The following is a 24,510-nucleotide window of genomic DNA, read 5'->3' as shown; positions in this document are numbered from 1 at the left end:
CCCTTGAAAGGCATCTACAATCTCCCTACTTTTTTCCGATTCTGCAGACGGAACTTTCTAGTCTGCATCTGGCAGATTGAAATCACCCAGCAACAGCACCTCCCCTTTCTTTCCCAAGTTTTGTATATCTGTAATCAGATCTTTGTCAAATTGCTGCGATTGAGGTCTGTAGACAACACCCAAGTGGATAGAGGTTCCATCTTCTCTTTTCAAAACAATCCATACCGCTTCTTCCTTTCCCAAGGTCCCCTGCATTTCATTTGCTTAGATATCTGTCTTTACATAGAGAGCTACTCCTTCACCTTTTTGACCATCTCTGTCCTTCCTAAAAAGATTATAGCCCAGTATGCTGGCATCCCATCTGAGGGAAACACTGAACCATGTCTCTGTGATAGCAAAAATATCCAAATCTGCCTCCAATATCAGAGCTTGCAGACCCAGATTTTTGTTGATTAGACTGCGGGCATTTATGGTCATTGTTTTCCAGCTACTATTCCTCAATAATCTCATTTTCTATATAGTTTTTAATTACAGCTCTTTTCCCGTTGCATCGCTAGGAAGTGAATTGCTAATATTGTTGTTTTCATTGCTATCTTTATCATCATCAAATCTTGTCTTTTGCTGGGAGGGGCCACCGGAAGTAACCTCCATACATATGCCACGGCCCCCACCTTCTAGTTTAAATGCCTAGAAACATATTGCCTGAATTTCCCAGCTAGGATTATTTTTGCTGTCATTGTAAGGTGCAGCCCATCATTACAATACAATCATTACAATACAGTCTCTTGTTTTTCCATGTATTGCCCCTCCTCCTATGTACCTAAAGCCTTCTTGATAACACCAGGCTTTGAGCCACCTATTGAAGTTCTCCGTATTTTGTACTCTTTCTTCTCCCTTTCCATAAGCAGGCTGCACTTCTAAAAAAGCTACAGCCTTTTCTGAAAAAGCTTCAGTCTTTACAAAAGGTTTTTTCTCCTCCCCCAGCTCCCGAAAAGCTTTCTGTGCTACAAGTCAGTTACTGTTGGCTAGTTCATTTGTTCCAAGGTGGATAATAATATCAGGGTTCAAATTCGTTGCTTCTTCCCTAATTGCAGTCAGTATTTGTCTGGCATTCCTGGTAGCCAAGGAAGTCATTTCACTATTTTGAGTTCCTTATCCTGTGTTCCAAGTTTAATCCCTCCGATGATGGAATCCCCTAGCAGCAATACTTTCCTGGTTTGAGCTTTTTTATATGTGCTTTGGGGATGCTTTACTTCATAAGTTATCTTCACTGGTTCTAGTTCCTTCTCAGTTTTTTATCTTGAGCATCACAATGCTCTAATGGAGCAAAGGGATTCTTTAGGGGCAACATTTGTGAAGGTGGATGTTTTTGTGTCATATGCCGCAGTCTACCTAAGCCTACTGTGATCCATTTATTCCTGGGTTGTTTTATTCTTTGGAGGAGTGGTGGTAAATTGGTATATTTGTGTGGGGTAATTGTAGCCGCTTTAATTGCCTCCAATTCCTGCTTAAGTTTACAGAGCTCCTCTTTGATACTAACAAGTTGAAGACAGATGGGGCAAGCCTTGCGCTTCCAGATGGTGTACCTAGGAACTAAAGCACCACAATGACTGCACTGAATGAAATTCATTTTGATTGGTTGGAATTTGGATTGACTAAGACTTCTTGATTATTGGGCTATCTATACAGTGGTGCCTCACACAACGAACTTAATCCGTTCCAGGAGCAAGTTTGTTATGTGAAACGTTCGTTGTGTGAAACGCGTTTTCCCATAACAATACATGTTAAAAAAAATAATTCGTTCTGTAGCATAAAATATGCTAAGATGACATAAAAAAAGATAAATTTTTGGTTATTATTTTTATTTAGATACATCTAAAAACATAATTGTTTTTTAAAACAACACACATTTTTTAAATTTAAAGACAGACTAAGTAGAGTCTAATTTTACAGTGAGAGGGCAGAGTCTCAGCGGCAAAAACTGGGACTTAACTGTTCATTTTTTTTTTTTTTCTACCGTGTTTCCCCGATGATAAGGCAGGGCCATCAAATAAGACAGCCCCCCCTTTTTAGAAAAAAATGTAAAATAAGGCACCCCCCCGCAAATAAGCCACCCACCGATACCTGCGCTTACCCGAATCGGGTGGTACGGTGGGTGACTCCGTGTAGTCCCTGGCACCCCCGACACGATCGGGGCAAGAGGGAGCTCAAGCCCTCTTGCCCCCCCCCGACTCCCCGACACGATCGGGGCAAGAGGGAGCTCAAGCCCTCTTGCCCCCCCGACTCCCCGACACGATCGGGGCAAGAGGGAGCTCAAGCCCTCTTGCCCCCCCGACTCCCCGACACGATCGGGGCAAAAGGGAGCTCAAGCCCTCTTGCCCCCCCCACCCCCCGACACGATCCGGGCAAAAGGGAGCCCAAGCCCCCTTGCCCCCCCGATTCCCCAACTCCCCGACAATATCGGGCCAGGAGGGAGCCCAAGTCCTCCTGGCCACGGCGACCCCCTAACCCCACCCTGCACTACATTACGGGCAGGAGGGATCCCAGGCCCTCCTGCCCTCGACGCAAACCCCCCCTCCCCCCAACGACCGCCCCCCCCAAGAACCTCCGACCGCCCCCCCAACCGACCCGCTACCCCCCTGGCCGACCCCCACGACACCCCCAACCCCCTTCCCCGTACCTTTCTGTAGTTGGCCGGACAGACGGGAGCCAAACCCGCCTGTCCGGCAGGCAGCCATCGACGGAATGAGGCCGGATTGGCCCATCCGTCCCAAAGCTCCGCCTACTGGTGGGGCCTAAGGCGCCTGGGCCAATCAGAATAGGCCCGGGAGCCTTAGGTCCCTCCTGGGTGCAGGGCCTGAGGCACATGGTCGGGTTGGGCCCATGTGCCTCAGGCCCCGCCCCCAGGAGGGACCTAAGGCTCCCGGGCCTATTCTGATTGGCCCAGGCGCCTTAGGCCCCACCAGTAGGCGGAGCTTTGGGACGGATGGGCCAATCCGGCCTCATTCCGTCGATGGCTGCCTGCCGGACAGGCGGGTTTGGCTCCCGTCTGTCCGGCCAACTACAGAAAGGTACGGGGAAGGGGGTTGGGGGTGTCGTGGGGGTCGGCCAGGGGGGTCGCGGGTCGGCTGGGGGGGCGGTCGGAGGTTCTTGGGGGGGGCGGTCGTTGGGGGGAGGGGGGGTTTGCGTCGAGGGCAGGAGGGCCTGGGATCCCTCCTGCCCGTAATGTAGTGCAGGGTGGGGTTAGGGGGTCGCTGTGGCCAGGAGGACTTGGGCTCCCTCCTGGCCCGATATTGTCGGGGAGTTGGGGAATCGGCGGGGCAAGAGGGCTTGGGCTCCCTTTTGCCCCGATCGTGTCGGGGAGTCGGGGGGGCAAGAGGGCTTGAGCTCCCTTTTGCCCCGATCGTGTCGGGGAGTCGGGGGGGCAAGAGGGCTTGAGCTCCCTCTTGCCCCGATCGTGTCGGGGAGTCGGGGGGGGGCAAGAGGGCTTGAGCTCCCTCTTGCCCCGATCGTGTCGGGGAGTCGGGGGGGCAAGAGGGAACCAGGCGGAGAGAGGGCAGTTAAGCGCAGTGCCTGCGCGGAAGGATGCAGCTCGGGCGACTTCGTTGTGTGAAACGAAGTTCGTTGTACGGATCAAGACATAAAGTTCGTTGTGCGCAGCGTTCGCTGTGCGAGGCGTCCGTTATGCGAGGCACCACTGTATATGAGTTGCAGACCCTGGGATGGATGAGATGTGGGAAGGATGACAGGGATTAGCAGCTTCTAATCTATAATCTCCAGCTACAGATTACACCTTAAAGCCGATTTCTATTCAATGTAAAATAAAATAAAACCTTGCCTGCAATGTGAAAGACAAGAGTTACCGTAGTCAGAAGAGTTTATCCCCTCTGACAGAGCTAAGCAGAAAAAGGAAAGGAAGGGAAGGCTTGGGGTTTTTTGGGGGGGAGGGGGGTAAGGTGGGGGGTGGGCTAGGTTAGAAGACAGAAGAATTATATCACACTATAGGCAAACAGTTCTTAAAGTTAATTCCCAATAATTAAATAAATAATAATAAAGTTTGTGCTCAGGTCTAGAGAAACTCCGTCAAGTTTTTAAATCTCAAAATTTTAAAAAATTAAGTTTGTGCTCAAGAATATTCTTGGCCACCTGGTTTTAGAGATATAGTGTCACTTTAAAGACTAGATCAATAAATTATCCTCCTAAACATCATTTAAAAGGTATCCCACACCAGAAATCTTAACTTTGACAATGGCTTGATATTTTTATATAGATCTCATGTTTGAAAGACAGGAATATCCTTATCAATACATAGAATTCTAATTTGGGCCCTCTTTTATCAAACTGCATTAGGAATTTTCTATCAGTACCTATAATAAAAGCTCCGACGCTCATAGGAGTTCTATGAGTGTCAGAGCTTTTACTGCAGTGGCCTGCAATAAAAACCCCTAAAACCGTAAAGCAGTTTGATAAAAGGGAGCCTTAATCAGTACTTGAAGAGCTTATTTCCAAAATCATCTATTTATTTTATTTTATATCCTATTCTCCCCAATGAGCTCAGAACAGTTTACAGGTCCCCAGTAGTAGTAATGGTAAGTTCAACAGTTACTTAGATTCTGTCCTATCAAATGAGGAATAGAAAAAAAAGCACTACCGTACTATAGATTTATGATAGCAAAGGCACAATTATTTGACAGATTTGTAACTTAAGTTTTTTGTTTTTAATCAATTATAATTATGTATTTCTTATGACTTGTACAAATTCGCTGATGATCAGCTTTCTTTTGTTGTAAACCGCCTAGAACTGATATGGTATGGCGGTATATAAGAATAAAATTATTATTATTATTATTATATATTGCACCTCATGATTTTGTCTTCAGAGAGAAAATAAATAAGAATATAATAGCAGCCATACTGGGTCAGACCAATGGTCAATGTAGCCCAGTATCCTGTTTTCACAGTATAAGGTCACAAGTACTTCGCAGAAAACAAAATTATAGTGAACTATGCAGCACTTTTGTGCAGATTGGTTACACTTCATTACAATGCTAAACTTCTCTGTTCTACAAACTAATGGAAATAACATTTGAATCTAGACAGCTCAGTTGTAAAAATGATTGGGAGATATTAAAGGAAAGTGGAATATTTCATGTTCTCTGTACCCACCACTACTTGTGTCAGGATTAAAATGTGGAATACCTTTCAACATTCAACAAAAGATTACTCTTTAAAATTTCACCACCCAGTAAGTCCCTCAGTTTCTGGATCCATAAGCAATCATGCGTCCACCCAGGCATAAGACCAACTACATGAGACCTCAAGGATCAATTTCAGATGCAAAGATTTCTTAGCAGTAATTTTCATCCATTTAGTTTTTTTGTAACTATATCAGCATTATCTTGTCAATACCCCTTCCATCCCAATTATCCCAGCTAACTCGGGCCCTGTTGTTACCCCCAGGGATGAAACAGATGCTTCCTCCAAAAGCTGGATTTTTTAGCATTGGCTGTTTGCCTACTATAAGGCAATTTCCATTAGCAATCAGTCTTCCTCATGCATCTGAAAGTATCCCTTTGGTGGCAGGCAAGAGCACCCATTAGGGAATATGAGACTGGTTTACTAAGTTATCAGAAGACCTACTGCTACATCATATGGGCTTAGATGTTTCCTCTTGTCTCCCATTCAAACAATAAGACCTATGGCATGGTTTCACCCTGGAAAGTACATTCTTCTTGGACAAACAGGATGAGCCAGCCACACATCAAAAATGCCATCTGTCAATGCCAGGGACAGAATCACTTTCCTAGAGTTCAGAAAAACCTTATAAAGAGATCCAAGCACATTTTCTTGCTCTTTTTTCTTCCTACAAAAGACAAATCTATAACTTAGAAGCCATAGAAGATCTAATGCTCTTTTCTCTCCTCTATGATGTCAGATCCAAAGCTGGACTTCAGAAATGCCTATGCTGAGACTAAAAGAAAAAAAAAAAAAAAAAAAAAGTCATGAGTACCCTGAAGTATGTACCTGCTGCCTTGGACCCACTTACCCATGTGGATGCCTTCTTAATCTATAGAAGGATGTTCCCATGGGCCAGGAAGAACAGAAGGAGAAATTAGGTTCAGCGGGGACAGTGACAGGGCGGTGAATGGGATGGCAGTGGCGGGGCGGTGAAAGGGATGGCGGTGACGGGGCGGTGAAGGGAACGGCGGTGACGGGGCGGTGCAGAGGATGGTGGGCCGGGGACGGGGCGGTGACAGATTTTTTCCCCGTGTCATTCTCTATGCCTGACCCTCGGAATTAATCTTCATTTGGTAGCTGCTCCTATACAGAAAATTCCCCTCAAATGCAGGGACAAAAATCCGGCAAACACTATTCTCCAGCAAATTCACTTCCAAAAATTCTGGGAGTACAATACCAGGTTCACAACAGACCCTGGATTCAACAAAACCCAACTGCTGCATCAATCCATTATACATTGGAACCAACACACATCATTCTTCAGAAATGCTTCCATCCCTTGTTCCCAAACAGCTCCTAGTTATGGTCTCCTAGGCTCTAACTCTACCTTAAGTTTGACTTGCATCTAACAGGACATGCCACTGTTAGCAGTGTCTGTCCTAATGGGACAAAGTGCTAGCCAGCCATATCTAGGGGATGCTTGTTCTTGGTTTTCTCCTACAATGTTGATGTTAATGTTTTACAGAGTTGCTATTGCATTGCTACTGTTAATTTTTTCCTTACTTTTATTATTCCTTGAGTGACTTCAGTCCATTGAACCCAACACATTTCTTAAGACAGAGTTCTTATGACATTGGTTTTCATATATACCATATAAAGTCTAAAAGGCCTTGTTCTAACGTATCCCCCTGCTGTCTATTCACTATTCCTCAGTCACCTGTCCTCTCTGTGCACATCTTTATCCTACCATAGCAATACATGAGCTGTAAAGGGTCACCACACATGCACCAACATCTTCTGAACACCATCTCTTTACATTCATTAGTGTCACCAATATGTGGCTGAATCCTCGCTTGAATGATCCTGCCAAGGTTGTTGAACTCACTAAAGGAAGAAAAGGACTAACTCAGTGGTAGGGGCTATAACATATGATTAGAAGTATTTTTTCTGAGCTCTAGGAGAGAAATGCTGTCCATGGCACTTGGTTATCATTACTGAAGTGTGGTTGACTCAGCCTGCTATCCACAGAGAACTTCCATTACAGGTGAGTAACATCACAACAGCCCTCCTTTGGTATCATTCCATAATTCACCAATTAGGGGGCAATTTTGAATAGCCTGTACCATTTGCAATGCACATGGGCACTTTTATCCCACACAGTCAATGTTGTTCTCTTTTGAGCATTAGCAGGTGCAAAGAATATGCACAGACGACAACTATGTACTCTGGACTTGCTATTTGGAAATGTATGCACTTTTGAAAATACCAATTGTGTGCAGTTTTTATCTCCCAATCTAAACATCAAAAAATACCCCCTTTTAAAGTGTGTCTAGAAGTATAAATATTATGAATCTCTCGCTTACATTTTAGCCATTTTCAGCAGAGAAATTTTATGATTAGCCAATTCACCTTGGCAAATCTGTACATATCTGTGTTTAGATTGTAAGCTCTTTCGAGCAGGGACTGTTTTCTTACTCTTTGTGACTCTGTACAGCGCTGCGTGCGTCTGGTAGCACTATAGAAATAATAGTAGTTCATGACCTTATGCACTGAGAATACAATTTTCAATTATTCACTCTGCTGCAAGAATATTTTGGTCACAGCCGTCCTACGCTTAAGGCAATAAGGACCAAAATTCCTGAAGGTCTCACTTGTCACATCAAACAGCATATCCACCAAGTTAAGCATGCATTTGTCATAGCCATAGAAAAAAGCCCACCTGCAGCATACAAAAGAACGACTAAGAATTAGAACACTTTCAGAAACAAATTTTAAATAAAACTGTGCCATAACATAACTCTATATACTCCTGTCTTAACCAATTGCTATTACTAATTCACAGAACTAGTAGCAAAAACAAAGTGAAGGCACACACCAGTTGTCTCTTGTGCCTGAACCTTGTTGAGGGATCACCAGGAGCAATCAGTCTCTTGTCACAATTTAGGGAAGCCATATAATGGGTCAGAGAGCAGCACACTGAACCCAGAAGAATTTTCACTCAGCTGTATGAAGATATTTTATATTTTCTGGCATCCAGTAATGTCAGCGTCTTCACCTTGTTATATATGTTTATTTAAAGTCTGTATATCTGAACAGAGTCATCTACTCATCAGATGATGACATTTCTTTCTGAACTTAATTCTTTTCTATATGTACCACCACATGGACTAACTGCGTACTATGTTAAGATGGGGAACTATCAAGAATTTATAAAGAAAGGAGCCCAAGTCAACCAAGCAACTGAAAACAAAGAAAAAAAGATCAAGTCCAAAATTACTTAAGAAGGGCTCAAATGCATGGAGAGTAGAGTTAGTACAGAGATTGCTTTGCCATGCATCAGTGTGTTAAGCAGCTCCTCCTGTCCTCTGCACCACAGCAGCCAGTGGCCTCAAAATACTCACAGCATCTGGCTCATCAGATGAAGGTGGTACAGCAACTACACTGGGGGGCTCAGGCTCTTTGGAAGGGTTTTGCTTTTTAAATTTTAAAAAAAGTTTTCAAAGAATTTGTTACAAAAAAAGAAAATAGAATAGTGCAAAATTAAAACAAAATGCATTGAATTGAATTGCAGGAATTACAAAAACAATTCTAAAAGTGCATTTAAAAATTTTAAAGCATCAATTTTCATGGAAGGCATACTTAGCTTACCAATCCATCTATCATGGTTGAGGGTGATGATGTTCGAGGGCCACTGTTTAGCATGGCTGTGACCGCACGACCAAGGTCTAAGAGAGAACAGTAAATTGTTATTAATATCAACAGTGTATAGTAAAACAACTTGGGAAACAGCATGGCTAGAGGATTAACTCAAGCTTTTCATCTCTATATCCTGTTTCAGTAGAGGTCAAAGACTGTACAGGCATAAAGATCGAGTTACTTTTTACTATCTGGTGTATTATCTGTAAAGCAGTACTTAAGTACACATTAGCAGAACAATCTGAATAATTTTCCTTTAGTGCTGTCTCCGATACATTTTTTTCTAGCAGAAAATGGGAAACTTCAGTCCCCAGAGCAGATATTCTGTACATTTTTCATGAGCACTAACATAGGCAGTCAGTGACTTGAGTCTGGATGCACTAAAAATATGGGTCACTGTGGGCTAATTTTTTTGTGCAATTTTAAAACGGCGATCAATGTTTCAACAAGTGTGCATGCAGATGAGTTTCATGGAAGTTCGCTGTAATCCCATCTGACTGGTCACTGAGAAATCGACTCACACATGCGCAGAGCCGGCAAGCGAAGCCCGAAGCAGCCTCTTGCCACTCAGCTGGCATCCCTCTTGCTGGCTTTCAATAACAAGATACGAGGGGGGGGGGAGAGCTGGGTGTGTGTGCTTGCGCTGGGGGGGGGGGTTCTGACCTGACTCCCCCAGTCCACCAGGGCTCTCTCTTGGAGACTTGTTAGTGGGGTGGTGGGAGGGGTCAGAATGGGGGAGGCCTTGTTGGTGTGGGAGGAGGTCCAGGTTTTGGTCATTCATGGGTGTGGGGATAGTCCGGATGGCTAATTTTTTTTATAAAGATTTTGGGAAGGGGATGCCATTGGTGCCACGTAGGGGGGTCAGGGTGTGTATGAGGGGGTACAGGTGGCCGAGGCAAGACGGAGTGGATATCCTTTCCTCCTGGTGAGCTTCACGGGGGAGAGGGGACAGGGTCAGCTGATCATGATCTTTGCGGGGGTGGGGAGTGCAAGAGCAGTGGGGGTTTGGATGGCTGCCATGGGGTTCGGGAGTATAGGGGTATGAGTTTCTGAGGCAGGAGGGAGAGGGCATCCCTCTTACCTCTCTTCTTCTATGGCAGAGCTGTTGATTTTTTTCAGGTCAGTTTAACTAATCACTATTTTTTGTGCATCCTGAAGCAATGTTAGGGCATCAATCGGAGGGCTGGTTTTAATATTATTGACCTCATTTTAATACTAATGGAGGTTGTTTGCATAGCAAAGTCAGAGGCTGCAACAGTTGCACAGTGAGCATTGAGTACATCGGTCAGCAAAATAAAGTCATTGCTAAACCGGTTCAGCAAAGATCGTTAGAAGCACAATGACTTTAGTGCATCTGGGTCTCAGCTGTTTGAGGAGGATAAAGTGGGTGGGGAAGGGCAAGAACAAATCCTTAATTGTCTGACATGCAGTAAGGTCAGCAAAATATTTGTAGATAAAATATCTTAATATCTAAATTTAACAAAAGATATCAAATGCTGAAGAATAAAGTGACAAAAAACCCCAAACTAAAAACAGTGCAAACTTCAGTAAATATATATAGGTTTTTTAGGCAACTGAATTAAAGTGAATTTAAAAAAAGCATCAGTAGATAATGCCTACAGAAGCCTGCAGCCAGTCTTCTCTCACATCATCCCTCCTCCCCTCCAGAGACATAAGAATAGCCATGCTAGGTCTGACCAATGGTCCATCTAGCCCAGTATTCTGTTTCCAACAGTGGACAATCCAGGTCACAAGTATCTGGCAGAAATTCAGATATCACAACATTCCATGCTTGCTAAAGTTGCTGTCTCATGAGACTGGGAGCTGCAAGGTCAACAAGTTCTTCATGAACATCACATTTAACAAACTGTCCGAGAGCTCTGTGGCTGCACAGTGCAATTAGAATGAATGGGAGAAGAAAACTGCTGGACATTGGAGTAGTAGAGCGAAGGAATATACTAGACTAGAGAGCAGAAATGCAAAGGGTGGCCCCTCCAGAAGAGTGACATGTACCACCCCAGTAAGTGAAACTGAAGGTCAACGAGAGATTTTTCTCACAGTGCATTCAATGTATAAATCAGGCATGGTGGTGGAGGGACTGGAGCCCAAGGATGGGCTGCTGGATACTCTTATTGATGAGTAATGCCTTCATGCTACCATAAAAGATGGATTTCTGTATGATGGATGACATGCTACATATTTTAAACTCAATTATTTCAAACATTAAACCGTATATACTGTACATCTACTGTATTTAAAAATCCCTCACCTAGCAGTATCTCAATTTAAACCTGATCATGCACATCTGCTATAAAGACAATCACCTCAACACAACAGATTTTGCAAAATTTTCTAAAAGCCTACCTGATGTTATAACAAACTAATATGAAATTAAAGTCTTGATATCTCTTAGTAAGGCCAACACACAATCCCTCCACTATGTACAAACTTGTGCAAAAACACACTCAGAACCTTAGCACCCCATAACATCACTAACTCCCAAGTCTCAAAGAGCAAAACCTTATGTATGAAAAGTAAATATTACACCATGCCAAAAAAAAAGACAATACACCATTTAGCAAAAAAACACAAAACCAAGTTTAAATTTATTTTAAATTTGCTATACCTTACTATGCAGAAAACCTTCTAAGCAGTTTACAATACCATTGGGAAAAAGGGACATGAGACAGTGTATAAAAGACAGACATGAATGTGTGGGAAAGAAGGGACAGCTACAGTATTCTAGATAGGATAGATGGGATGGAAATCACATTAGGTTGCTCTCTGCATGACTACTCAACAACTAGTGTAAGGAGAACAGAGGAGAGAATTAAAAAAACGGAGTTTATGTAAAGGCATTCTTAAAAAGAAACGTTCCTGGATGCTGTAGGCCAGTGTTCTTCAACCTTTTTACACCTATGGACCGGCGGAAATAAAAGAATTATTTTGTGGACCGGCAAACTACTAGGACTGAAATTTTAAAACCACGTTTCCACCCCGTCTCCATGAGCTCGGTCCTTGCAAACCATCTGATCCCATCCACATAAGCTTCAGTTATGATTTTATATTGAATGTATTTTATTAAAGTATAAAAAAACAATATTCTGTATAACTGTCATTTTATAAATACAAATAATACAGAGCAAGGATCAACAAAACCCGTCTCCCCTCCCCTTCACATATATCCCCTCTACTACCGTATCAAGAAAACTGAATAAGCCAAATTATTACAGAATGCTACACAGAAATATCATGCTAACAGAATACCGCAGTCACACATAGCAGGAATAGTGTTAGGGGAGTGCAACTAGAGCAACTGCCCCCTGGTCAGACAGAGCCCTAAGCCAGATGGAAGCTAAAGCAGCACTGCCTGGGCTTTGCAGTCCCCAGTTATGTCTAACACCAGCTCTAGCAGGATAGATATTTAAAATCTGATATATTCTAATCACAAAATAGAAATAAAATTATTTTTTTCTACCTTTTGTTGTCTCTGGTTTCTGCTTTCATCTTCTTTTCACTCTCTTCCTTCCAGCGTCTCTTCAATCCAGTATCTGCCCCCTTCCCCCTTCCATATGGTATCTGTCTTCTTTCTATGCCCCTCTCCCCTTTCTATCCAGCCTGTGGCCCCCTCTCTCCTTTTTACATAATTCATTCCAGCTTCACTGCTCTCTTCATTTTTATCTCTCCTACACCAGATCTAGCATCTTTGTCCCTCTCTATTTTTCTGCTGACCCCCTTCCCATCATCAATCTCTCTACTTTCTCATTCTTGTCTCTCCCCTTCCCCTCCTCTAATCTTCCTGCCAGCTGTTTCCTTCCTTCCCTCCTTCCCCTGTCCAGCAGTAACTCTCTTCCCTTCCCTTCTCCCCTCCCAGCAGCATCTCTCCTTTCCTCCAGATCCAGTAGCAACTGTCCCTTTATTTTCCCTTGTCCAGCAGCTTCCCAGACTCCTTTCCCTCCTCCTCTCCCAGCAGCATGTCTCCTTCTCGCTCCCTCCAGGTCCAGTAGCAGCTGTCCCTTTTTTTTTCCCTTACGCAGCAACTTCCCAGCCTCTAACAGTGGCTTTATCCCCTCCAAGCAGCTCTCCGTACTTGCCAGCGCAGAGATTTATGAAGGCAGCCTTGGATCTTTTAATGGGTTGCGCCACCTCTGAGGAAAGAGGAAGTTGTATCATCAGAGGCAGCTGCGACTCAGCAAAAGCCCCAAGGCTGTCTTCATGAATCGCTGTGCTGGCAACTACCGTCAGCTGCTGGAAAGGAAGAAAGCCACTATCGCAGGCTCCCCATGATCTCGTTGGTCCTGCATGGACTGGCAGGAAATTGCAGCTCGGTGATCTCGCTAGCCCTGCGCAGACCGGTAGGAAATTGCAGCTTGATCTCGCCAGCCCTGCATAGACCCGGGAGGAGTTTTCTGCGGACTGGCACCGATCCACGGACCAGCGGTTGAAGAACAGTGCTATAGGCGATTGCTTCCTGGAATAACTTGTTAAGGAAAATATAAGAGGAAATGCAATTCTGGACTTAATTCTAAATGGACTGCGAGGACTGGCACAAGGTGTAGAAGTAAAAGGGACGCTGGGAAACAGCGATCACAACATGATCCGCTACGACCTGGACTCAGGGGAGAAACATCGGTCCAGAACAACAACCACGGCACTGAACTTCCGAAAAGGGAATTACGAAGGTTATGAGACTCATGGTGGGGAAGAAGATTAAGAAGAGGATAAGCACTGTAAAAACGCTAGAGCAAGCTTGGTCCCTTTTTAAGGACACAGTCACCGAGGCGCAAAATCTATATATACCGTGTATCAACAAGAGGAAAAAGAACAAGGAACTGGCGAAGCTCACTGTAGAGGTGAAGGAAGCCATCATAGCCTAGAAAACTTCGTTTAAGGAATGGAAAAGGTCAAGAACGGACGAAAACTGTAATAAGCACAAATATCAACGCAGGTGCCATAAGGCGGTAAAAGGGGCCAAAGAGACTACAAGGAAAAAAAAGCCAAGGAGGCGAAAAACTTCAAGCTGTTCTTTTGATATATTAAGGGGAAACGACCTGCAAAGGAAGCGGTGTTACTGTTGGATGACCATAGAATAAAGGGAGTGCTAAAGTAGGACAAAGCAATCGCCGACAAACTGAACACATTTTTTGTGTCTGTATTTACAGAAGAGGATATACACAGCATATCGGAACCCATCAGGCTATATGCTGGAAACGAAGACAGGATCTGACAGGGTTGACGGTCAATCTAGAAGAGGTATGCAGGCAGATCAATAGGCTTAAGAGGGATAAATCCCCGGGACCGGATGGCATCCATCCGAAGGTCATCAAGGAACTGAAAGGGGCTATAGCTGAACTGCTACAACTAATAACCAATCTGTCGATCAAATCGGGAAAGATTCCGGAAGACTGGAAGGTGGCAAATGTTATGCCGATCTTCAAAAAAGGTTTGAGGGGAGATCCGGGAAACTACAGACCGGTGAGTCTGACCTCGGTACCGGGAAAGATAAAGAACCGCATCATTGATCACCTTGACGGACACAGTCTGATGAGGACCAGCCAGCACACTTTCAGCAAAGGCAGATCTTGTTTGACGAACTTGCTGCACTTTTTCGAGGGAGTAAACAGGCAGATAGACAAGAGCGACCCAGTCGACATTGTATATCTGGATTTTCAGAAGGCGTTCGACATAGTTCCACATGAACGACTACTTCAGAAAATTGCGAGCCATGGAATCGAGGGTGAAATATTCATGTGGATTAAAAACTGGCTGGAGCATAGGAAATAGAAAGTGGGGGATAAATGGACAATACACGGACTGGAAGAGCATCACCAGTGGGGTGCCTCAGGGCTTGGTGCTTGGACCCGTGCACTTCAACATCTTTATAAACAATCTGGACATTGGTATGACGAGTGAGATGATTAAATTTGCGGACGAGAAATGGGCATCGACATGGCAAAAGAAGTTCAACATGGATAAGTGTAAAGTGATGCATGTCGGTAACAAAAGTCTCATACAGGATGTCCGGGGTGGTATTTGGAAAGACCTCCCAGGAAAGGGACTTGGGAGTTCTGATCGACAAGTCAATGAAGCTGTCCATGCAATGTACGGCGGTGGTGGTGAAAAGGGCAAATAGAATGCTAGGAATGATAAAGAAGGGGATCGGAGAAGGTTATCATGCCGCTGTACTGGGCCATGGTGTGCTCTCACCTGGAGTACTGCGTCCAGCACTGGTCGCCATACATGAAGGTCACGGTACTACTCGAAAGGGTCCAGAGAAGAGCGACTAAAATGTTTAAAGGGCTGGAGGATTGCCGTACAGTGAGAGATTGGAGAAACTGGGCCTCTTCTCCCTTGAAAAGAGGAGACTGAGAGGGGACATGATCGAAACATTCAAGGGAATAGACTTAATAGATAAAGACAGATTGTTCACCCTCTCCAAGGTAGGGAGAACGAGAGGGCACTCTCTAAAGTTGAAAGGGGATAGATTCCATACAAACATAAGGAAGTTCTTCTTCACCCAAAGAGTGGTAGAAAACGGGAACGCTCTTCCAGAGTCTGTTATAGGGGGAAACACCCTCCAGGGATTCAAGACAAAGTTGGACAAGTTCCTGCAAAACTGGAATGTACGCAGGTGAGGCTGGACTCATTTAGAGCACTGGTCTTTGACCTGAAGGCTGCCGCGTGAACGGACTGCTGGGCATGATGGACTACTGGTCTGACTCAGCAGTGGCAATTCTTACTTTCCTATGTTCTTATTTAAGTGATGTAATGAGTCTAAGTGGTATCAAGAGGGAATTTCATTGTTTAGGGGCTTGGACAGAAAAGTTTGATTACCTAAAGTTTTCATGTACGACATCTCTATAATTAGGGATGATAAGTTATTTTTGGTTTATTGGTCTAAAGATATGGCAGGGATGTAGAGGATGAGACAGTGGTTAAGATAATTAGATTCTACTGAGCTAAGAATTTTGAAGATCAAAAGCAATATTTTATATGCAATCCTGTGAGATACTGGGAGTCAGTGGGCTTGTCTTAAGTGGTACGACAATCAATTTGTTAGCAACATGAATTACACGAATAGCAGTATTTTGGAGTAGATGAAGTCTGTTGAGATCTAACAACTGTGTATAAAGAATTACAGTAGTCAATTTGCTGAATGATTAAAGAGTATATTAATATTGCTGAGGGAAATAGAAGAGGATGAATCGACCAGATCAGCCTTAACTTAATTAATTTTTTTTTTTTTTTTACTACCTGTGAGATTTGGGCTTGAAATAATGAAGTAGAATCTAGAATGATTCCTAATATTTGAACTGAGTGTAAGAGATTAAATAAATTAAAGTTCACACTAATTCACCTCAGCTGTCAGAACATTGCATCCAACAAAACTCACCTGGAGCAGAAACTCTTCCTGAAACCTCAGGTAGTGGTCGTCTTAGAGCAGATGATCCATCCACAGCACCTGCACAAAATAGACAAGGTTATTTTATTTCCACATGCAAGAAATGTTATATTGGGGTAAGACCAACGGCCCATCAAGTCTTGTTTCTCACAGTGGTCAATCCTAGTATCTTGGAGTGGAGTGGAAAGAGTAGATGTGAATCACTTGTTTACTCTTTCCAAAAATACTAGGACTAGGGGGCATGCGATGAAGCTACTAAGTAGTAGATTTAAAACAAACCAGAGAAAATATTTCTTCACACAACATATAATTAAACTCTGGAATTCGTTGCCGGAGAACATGGTGAAATCAGTTAGCTTAGCAGAGTTTAAAAAAACGGTTTGGATAATTTCCTAAAAGAGAAGTCCATAGGCCATTATCGAGATGGCTTGGGAAAATTCACTGCTTATTCTTAGGAAAAGCGCAAAAAATCAGTTTTACTACTTGTGATCTGGGTTGGCTGCTACTGTTGTAAACAGGATGCTGGACTTGATGGACCGGTCTGCCCCAGTACGGCAATTCTTATGTTCTTAATGACTACCCTGACTACCCAAGCAGAACCTAATTGGGAATTTCATCCCCTGCTGCTCCCTTTCAGAAGTAAGAGGTGGTGCTTCTCCTATGTCAGCCTAGGTGTTAATGTCCTCCAGTATCTTGTCCAAATCTTATTAAAACCCAGCTACCAGTATCAGGAAGTGTCTCCTCATCCCAGTACTACATAAAATGGCAAATAACCATTCTGTAATAATTTCTTCCATGCCACTCATTTTATAAATCTCTTTTTTCCCCAATGTCTAAACCTTAAAAATCTTTCACAAAGGATCCATTTCTTACTGCTTTTCACTATTCTTATTCTAGTTTTGGTATATACGGTAGCATGTAATAGTCTGGAATAGACTCCAGTGTCAAATTTCAGTATCATTGGCATTCATTTAATTTCCATTTAAAAAATGTGTGCTTGTTTACTAATATTCTTTGTGGCTTCCTGCTCAATGCTCAATGTTTGTCTGCAGGTTTTAAAAGTTTTATTTTATGCTGAGACACCCACCTGGCTGAAATTGAAAAACCCTTTGCTTAGCCTACGTGCTCTCAACTGCCTCCCCTCCTCCACTGCTTTAATCACATGACAGGCGATTTAAAAGATACTGCACAAATTTTTTTACCCCTCATCTCATCCTCACTGCCTCTTTACAACACTGATACTCTACCTTTGTGCGGGTCCTTCTGCTCTCTAGACTGGTCCACAACCAAGCTTCTTCTCAGTTTCTCTTCCCCTTCCACTGTTATGACTCCCTTACTTCCCTTCCTGCTGATATTAACCAGCCACAATCTTTCCCTTTTCCCTAAGCCACTGAACAACTTAACACTTCACTCTTTAAACCCACTGCCTCTCCCTTCCTTTTATCTTCTACCCTCTTCTCTGCTCTAAAGGTCCTACACTTTTTCCCTCTCATTCAGTCATCCTTTCTCTTCTTGCATGCATGTCATCTCCCCTACCCTCACCTATACCTTCCTCCTCCTTCTCTTACTTTTTGCTGAAGACATGAACCTCAATCCTGGTCCTCCCAACCAATTCCCACCCTACTCTTACAGTCCACCTTACTCCTAAAGGCCAACCTGCAATACCACCAATCTTATTTCTATTCCTCTCCTCCCCCCCTCCTCCCTGCCCTTCTCTTGTGCTTTATGGAATGCCTGCTCCATTCCCAACAAGCTTGCCTACATACATGACCTCTTCATCTCTCAATCTCTCCACTAGCTCACACTAACAGAGACCTGGATCTGCCCTGATGACACTACCTCAGCTGCTGCCCTGTGTCATGAAGGCTACCTTTTCTTCCACATACCTCACCTAGTTGGTCAAGGATGAGGCATGGGGCTACTACTCTCGTCCTCTTGCAGATTTCAACCCCTTCTCCCACCACCATCTCAATGCTCTTCCTCCTTTGAAGTCTATTCCATCTGTCTTTTTGCTTCCCTACCATTCCAAGTAGCAATCATCTACTGACCCTCCCCCCCCGATGTGTCCCGCTCTTCCTTCCTCACAGACTGACTCCTGGCTCTCCTCCTTCCTTGAACCCTCATCCCCTTCTCTCATCCTCAGTGATTTCAAGATCCATGTTGAAGACCCAGACTCCAAGTTCCTTGCCCTAACATCCTCATACAATCTCTTACTGTGCTCTATCCTCTCTACACACCAGAAGGACACTGCCTAGACCTAATTCTATCCTCCAACCACTCAACCCCTAAATTCTGCAATACCACCCTTCCCCTCTCTGACCATCACCTGTTAACGTTCACTATTCATCACCCTATCCCCCAGAACCAGCCAATCGCCACCAACACTGTTCAGGAACTTTCAGTCCTTTCAGTCTATTGTCCTCAGAGCATTCTCCAGTGCTGTCTCATCCCTCTTCTCAACGACTATATCACACAAGACTGTCAACGAAGCCGTCCTCTCTTATAATACCATTCTCTCCTCTGCTCTAGATACCCTTGCTTCTCCTCGAAGTCCATTGAGGTTGAGGACTCCTCCATCGAGACCACCTCCGAGGGAGTCTTCTCCTCCTGCCTCGACCCACTCTGTTCCTCAAACCCCAGGGACCTCGCCATCGAGGGTTTTGAAGCGCAAACACTCACTGACTCCGCCTCACGCAGGTAGTGCAGCTTCCTCAATCACTGTGCGCCTGGACTCTGAACCTTTGTCTCAGTATTCCAGAGAGGCTTCTCTGTCCTACTCAGTAGTTCCTCGATCTCGCACTCCTTCTCCGGAAGGTGCCTCGACCTCGAAGTCTGCCTCTTTTGACAGGTTCGTCTTTGACATGAGAAAAGCTCTTCAATTGGATCTCCACTCTGATTCCAAATATACACCTGAATACTTGGCCGATATGGAGCTGCCTCATCCAGCCAAGGAGACCTTGAGGCTTCCTATGACTTCAGTATTGAAGCAAACTTTTTAAAGGAATATGGAAACTCCTTATTCCATTACAGCCATTTCATCCAAGCTGGAATCTAGGTATGTGCATCAAATGTTGCAAGCCAGAGTTGCTGTGGGCTGTTCATGATGGGATCTTGTTTCCCTTGCCCTATGACAGTTGCATTGGCTAACAATTGAACAGAGAGTTACATTTAAGATCTTACTCTTGGTATTTAAGGTTCTGAATTACATTAGTGATTTCTATTCCGCCATTACCTTGCAGTTCAAGGCGGAATACATAGGAAGTTATCTGGACATTTCCAGAGAAAGAGTAGAGCAGGTTGCTTCCAGGTATCGAGATGATTACTGTGGTGATTAGTTTGTTTTCAAGTATTTCTTGAATAGCAGGGTTTTTATTTCTTTTCTGAAAGTTTTGTTGTCTGGGGTTATGATCAGTAAATTGGTGAGTTGGTGGTCTAGCTTTGCTACCTGTGTGGCTAGTAGGTTATCGTATACTTTTTTTTAACAACTACAGCTATTGTGGAAAATTTGTCTCTGTACCAACTGCCTTGGACACTGGCATCGATCGACTGATGCAGCTTTATTGGATTCACAACCCTGTGTTCCCCCTCCACGGCTCCCCGCTGCCATGGTGAAGGTGACTGCAGCTCCTGGGCACAGGGGTGGCTGGCTGGAAGAGGGCCTACTCCCCCCTGCCAAACCACTTGGCAGAAGCAGGCTGCAGCTGCTGAGGTCAGGTTAGTGGTGCTGGAGGAGGGGGAAAGGCTTGGGACTTCGCATGCAAGTGACAGGTGGGGGGAAGAGAGGAGAGTCAATTTGGCCTACAGGTTAGGCAGGGGTGGGCTTGTGGTAGTGGGGGAAAGCTAGGAGGAAGGGAGAGGGAAGTGATAGACAAGCCAGGGTGAGGAGAAGAAAGAGTGGGAACTAGGCATGAAGGGAGAGAGTGAAGTGACAGGGACGGGGGGCACAATATAGCAGAGACAAGTAAGCAGGCAATATGGCTAATATGAGAACTAGCAAAAGGGACAGGTGACGACCATCATGAGGGGTAGGGCAAATGAGGCAATGGTGAAATGTAGCATGGGATGACAGGTGGCTAGAGAATAAGGTGGCAGACAGGCCAGCCAAGCTGATAGCCTTCCACCTTGGGCAGAGAAGAGAGGTAGGGAGAGTAAAGTGGCAGGCTGGATGGGGTGAAGGGGAAGGGAGAGAATCTAGTGACAGAAACAAGTATAAGAGGTACAGAGATGATGCTGACAGCCAGGCAGGCCTGCCAGGATCAGGGGTGGGGAGACTGGTGATGGTGACAAGGAAGCAAGTGGGCCAATGTGAGGGGTGGGGAGGTTGTGTTCTGTATGTATGAAAAAGAGCGTTTTCTTTTAGCGTTGACTGTGCAGGATCGATCTGTATTAATCTGGCTTCAGTTTAACAATGGGTATATTGATGTTCTAATGCTCACTGCAACGTTTATGATGCTCCCTTTTCCTAAGTGCACCCTTGCTGTGTGACTCATGGATTATTACAAAAAATATATTTTTTTTATAGAGAGGAGGGGTGTTAAAAAATGATTGTATTTTATTGTTGGTTTAAATAAACAAAGACTTTATAAAAAAAATCAAAAAACTTTCTGAAGTAATTGCTGCTCTTTATGAGGACAGGTAACTTTTATAGCGGGACGGGCGGGGATGGAGGCGATTCCTCACGGGGACGGAGGGGATTTTGGCGAGAACGGGTGGTATTTCTGTCCCCGCGCAACTCTCTATCCCAGACTAGCTGCATACACCAACCACCTCCCCCCCCCCTCAAAACTGGAAATTTGTAAGTGGGGCTATGAAAAATCTTTAATAAAATGCTTACTCTAACCAAGTGCTAAATATTAGTCTTCACTAACTGGAAACACTGACACTGAGAAAAATTAGGATTGATGGACATGCCTTGCATATTTTGCTCACTATGGGGATAATTCTATGAGGTAGGTGCTAACATTTATATGCATAAATGATTAGTATACAAGAATCAGTGTGCATATATGTGTATAAATGCCAGATATGTATTTATGCACTGTTCTGTAACTACATGAATGTCTTTAATAGCATGTAGTTTGCAGATAGACATCCAATTACATACACACACTTACACCATCTCTACTTCTAGTGTTAAAGTGCTTGCACCTAAATACATATCTGCATAGATACCCAGTTATGCTAGTATTCTATAAAATAAAACTGCACAGTCATAAAATTATCCTTTATTAGTCCAATTACTAATTGAGAGAAGATCCCAAATGGAGATCTTCCCTCCAGTGCTTACCAAATTCCCCTCTTGGAACTTCCCTTTGGTTTAGATGGGCAGATGCAGGTCGACCAGGTGGCTCAATCATCAAAGGAGGAGAGGGAGCACCACCACTCACAGGAGATGGACCAAAAGATCCATCTCTACTTAGAGGACCTGCAGAAAAAAATGTGAATATATTCACTCTGTGTGGAGATTCAATGTAATCTTCTTGGCTGCGGCAGCAACAATCAGTAACGAGGTCTGAGATGGCCATTGTCTGTGCGCACCAAGTACAGATTGTGCTTCAGTACACGCCACTCCTTTCCAGGGCTAAATGTTCAAAAGGGGCAGCGTGTTGTTCACAGAAACCAGATAACAAACAAACCAGCTCCAAGGAGAGTGCTTTGGTAGTTCTATATTCTAAAGTACAGGACTTAAAGAGGGGTTCTCTGTCCCATTATTAATACAACAAACCAGCTCCCAAAAACTGTGTAGATATATATCCAATAGTAAATTCTGTGAGTTCAGTCAATTCCAGTAATATTCTCCTGTAACTGCATGAAGAGCTGAAAGTGCTATCTTATAGCCTTAAACCCAGGAAACTTTCCCCAAACTTTACCACAGGCAGACTGGCCAATATAGTGCTGGAAAAGCCTGCTAAAGTAAGAGGATGTGCAGAGACTATGCTCACAAAGGAGAAATTAGGTTCTTACCTGCTAATTTACTTTCTTTTAGCTTCTCCAGACCAGTAGAGGTTAACTTTACGAATGGGTATATATCTAATCATGACCAGCAGGTGGAGACTGAAAACAAAACTTTGGGACAGTATATCCTAGCCCCTCCTCTCTATTTCCCTCAGTCTGCCGAATAGCCAAGCAGAACCAAGAACTGGAAAACAACAGAGAGAAAAAACAATACTCCGAAAGGAGTAACAAGTAACAAACCCAAAATGCTGTTGGAAAATGCAGAAGAGAAATTCCCGAAGGAAGAATGTCCCCACAGCTCGCCAGCTAAGCCAGCCGAGCCACAGCCGCTGTTCTTCAATTCTCCCCGGCCCTAGAAAAATACTAGAACCCGCAGCAAAAACCAAAAACTGCCCGCGCAACAGCCCCAACAACAACAACAACAGACAGGGTGGGGACCTCTACTGGTCTGGAGAAGCTAAAAGAAAGTAAATTAGCAGGTAAGAACCTAATTTCTCCTTCTTTAGCACTCTCCAGACCAGTAGAGGTTAACTTTACGAATGGGACGTACCAAAGCAGTCCCTCTCACGAGCGGGACCCCCGAAGGGCCGATACCAGTACACGCTCACCGAACACCGCGTCCCGACGCGCCTGCACATCAACCCGATAATGACGGACAAAGGAATGCAAGGAGGACCAAACCGCAGCCTTACAAATATCCACAGGGGGCACGAGCGACGACTCAGCCCAAGAAGCCGCCTGACCCCGTGTGGAATGAGCCTTGAGAAACTCCGGAACCGGCTGCTGTTTCAGAAGATAAGCGGAAGCAATCGTCTCCTTGATCCAGCGCGCAATAGTAGCCTTAGAAGCGCCAGCTCCCCGACGAGAACCCGCCAGGAGGACAAAGAGATGATCGGACTTCCGGAATTCCTGGGTCCGCTGCACATAAGAGCGAAGGACCCGACCGACATCCAACTTGCGCAGCTGCCGTTGCTCAGAAGAGCCCTCCCGACTACCCAAGACCGGGAGAACCACCGATTGATTGACATGAAAAGGAGAAACAACCTTAGGCAGAAAGGAAGGAACAGGCCGCAAGACGACCCGTTCCCTAGAAAACTCCAAGAAGGGAGTCCTACAAGAGAAAGCCTGCAGCTCAGAAACACGCCTAGCAGAAGTAATGGCCACCAAAAAGACCGCCTTCAAAGTAAGGTCCTTCAAAGAACAGTCGTCCAAGGGCTCGAAAGGCGGACGCACCAAAACAGAGAGAACCAGATTAAGATCCCAAGAGGGAACCGAGGGCCGAAGGGGAGGCCTAAGCAACTTGGCCGCCCGCAAAAACCGAATCACATCAGGAAGCGCCGATAAACGCTGACCTGACACCAACCCTCGAAAAGCCGACAGGGCCGCAAGCTGAACCCGGAGAGAAGACCAAGCCAGGCCTCTATCCAGGCCATCCTGCAAAAACTCCAGAATGGAAGGCAGAGAAGCGCGAAAAGAGGTCACTCCCCGCGCCCGACACCATTCCTCAAAGAGACGCCAAACCCGCACATAAGCCCGAGAGGTAGAAAGCCTCCGGGACCCCAACAGTGTAGAAATCACCTTGTCTGAATATCCCTTCTTGCTAAGGCGACCCCTTTCAAGAGCCACGCCGTAAGACAGAAGGGAGACGGGTCGAACATGGGAATGGGACCCTGCCTCAGAAGGTCGTCCGAGAGAGGCAGAGGAAGAGGATCCGCTACCAGGTGCCTCACCAGATCCGCATACCACGGACGGCGAGGCCAATCCGGCGCCACCAGCACCACCAAACCCGGATGGTAAACAATGCGAAGAAGCACTCTGCCCACCAGCGGCCAAGGAGGGAACACATACAACAGCCCCTCCGTTGGCCACGGCTGGACCAGAGCATCCAGACCCTCGGCCAGACCGTCCCTGCGACGACTGAAGAAGCGGGGCACCTTGGCGTTGCCACCCGTGGCCATCAGGTCCATCAGGGGCTGCCCCCAAGCCTGCACTATCAACTGAAACGCCTCGGCGCCGAGACACCACTCTCCTGGATCTAGGAAGTGACGACTGAGGAAGTCTGCCTGAACGTTGTCTACTCCGGCTATATGAGAGGCCGAGAGGTCCAGCAGATGGGATTCCGCCCAAACCATGAGCAGAGCCGCCTCCTGCGCCACCCGAGTGCTCTTGGTGCCCCCCTGACGATTGACATAAGCCACCGCCGTGGCATTGTCCGACAGCACTCTGACTGACTTGCCCCGCAACAGGGAGTGGAAAGCCAACAGCGCCAGACGGACCGC

General features: G+C 45.1%; 1 protein-coding gene across 4 annotated transcripts in view; it reads right to left on the bottom strand.

The window, feature by feature from the left end:
- MIA3 (MIA SH3 domain ER export factor 3) overlaps nucleotides 1–24,510 on the bottom strand; it is a 181,665-nt gene that overhangs the window by 17,824 nt on the left and 139,331 nt on the right. For 3 of the 4 annotated variants that reach the window (XM_033935451.1, XM_033935452.1, XM_033935454.1), the window contains exons 24-27: nucleotides 21,564–21,701; nucleotides 16,268–16,336; nucleotides 8,827–8,903; nucleotides 8,580–8,651 (exon numbers count right to left, since the gene is read on the bottom strand). In XM_033935451.1, the coding sequence (XP_033791342.1) occupies nucleotides 8,580–8,651; nucleotides 8,827–8,903; nucleotides 16,268–16,336; nucleotides 21,564–21,701 (356 nt within the window). The remainder of the gene's footprint in view (nucleotides 1–8,579; nucleotides 8,652–8,826; nucleotides 8,904–16,267; nucleotides 16,337–21,563; nucleotides 21,702–24,510) is intronic. The other variant, XM_033935453.1, reaches the window with a different exon arrangement.

Source organism: Geotrypetes seraphini, chromosome 3, assembly GCF_902459505.1.
Source record: "Geotrypetes seraphini chromosome 3, aGeoSer1.1, whole genome shotgun sequence".
NCBI lineage: Eukaryota > Metazoa > Chordata > Amphibia > Gymnophiona > Dermophiidae > Geotrypetes > Geotrypetes seraphini.
The sequence above is the reverse complement of the archived record's forward strand: the minus strand, read 5'-3'. Positions and strand labels throughout refer to the sequence as shown.